We start from the raw sequence: 1,228 nt of genomic DNA on the forward strand, positions 1-1,228 counted from the left end.
GCGTACTTCGATTGGTGTTTTTGGGGCTTTCCAATTCTTGACCGCTTCAATCTTCGTAGGATCGACATGAATTCCTTTACTGCTGACCACATGACCTAGGAAATGAACTTCGTTAATCCAGAACTCAGATTCAGAAAACTTTGCATAAATTTTCTCTTTTCTTAATATTTCCAGAATTAAACGCAAGTGTTGGCCATGTTCTTCCTTGGTTCGTGAGTATATCAATATGTCGTCGACGAAGACAATCACGAATTTATCCAAGTAAGGTTTACACCCCCGATTCATAAGGTCTGTGAATACGGCTGGTGCATTGGTCAGTCCAAATGGCATAACTAGAAACTCGTAGTGACTGTATCTAGTTCGGAATGTCATCTTTGGAATATATTTTTCTTGAACTCTAAGTTGATGATAGCCATATCGTAGGTCGATCTTTGAGTAGTAGCAGGATCCTTGCAATTGGTCGAACATGTCATTGATCCTCGGGAGTGGACACCGGTTCTTGATAGTGAGCTTGTTCAACTCTCGATAGTCGATGCACATCCTGAACGATCCATCCTTCTTTTTGACAAACAATATCGGGGGTCCCTATGGAGAGAAGCTTGGCCAGATAAAGCCTTTGTCGAGAAGTTCTTGAAGTTGGTTGGATAGTTCTTGCATTTCCGATGGAGCCAGACGATAAGGAGATCGCGCCACTGGTGCTGAACCCGAGATAAGGTCGATTCGAAACTCAACCTGTCTTACGGGAGGTACTCCGGGTAGGTCTTCTGGAAATACATTCGGGTAGTCACACACTTGCGGTATGTCTTTGATTTCCTTACCCTTGTCTTGCGTATCCATTACGTGGGCCAAGAAAGCGTAGCATTTCTTCTTCAAATGCTTCCTTGCCTTCATGCAAGTGATGATTCTTAGGTTCTTCCCTACCTTATCTCCGTAAATCACAAGGGCTTCATCATTTGGTAAAGGTAATCGCACATCCTTGTCGTAACATTGAGTCTCCACTTGATGGGTTGATAACCAAGCCATTCTGATGATCACATCGAAACTTCTAATGGTCATGGGCATTAAGTCGACAGGGAACACGTGATTATTCAAGGTGAGAAGACAGTTGGTGAGTATTTATAAGGTGCTTTCTATTTGACCATTTTCTACTTCTATAGTGTAAGCATCATTAAGTTTGCATGATTCATGATTTATCATTTTTCTAAACTTGTAGGAAATAAAGCTCTTA

At 41.8% G+C, this 1,228-nt stretch overlaps 1 protein-coding gene across 1 annotated transcript; it reads right to left on the bottom strand.

Moving 5' to 3' along the window:
- Positions 1-585: 585 nt before the first annotated feature.
- On the bottom strand, positions 586-1,023 carry LOC145121647 (uncharacterized). The gene has a single exon (XM_079057362.1). The coding sequence runs from the start codon at positions 1,021-1,023 to the stop codon at positions 586-588; it is 438 nt and encodes a 145-aa protein (XP_078913488.1).
- Positions 1,024-1,228: the final 205 nt, after the last annotated feature.

This window comes from Lactuca virosa, chromosome 6 (assembly GCF_052849685.1).
Source record: "Lactuca virosa cultivar CGN04683 chromosome 6, Lactuca_virosa_CGN04683_v6, whole genome shotgun sequence".
Classification (NCBI taxonomy): Eukaryota; Viridiplantae; Streptophyta; class Magnoliopsida; order Asterales; family Asteraceae; genus Lactuca; species Lactuca virosa.

Coding starts and splice junctions, on each gene's coding strand:
- LOC145121647 (XM_079057362.1), bottom strand. CDS start 1,023: ATGGCTTGGTTATCAACCCATCAAGTGGAGACTCAATGTTACGACAAG.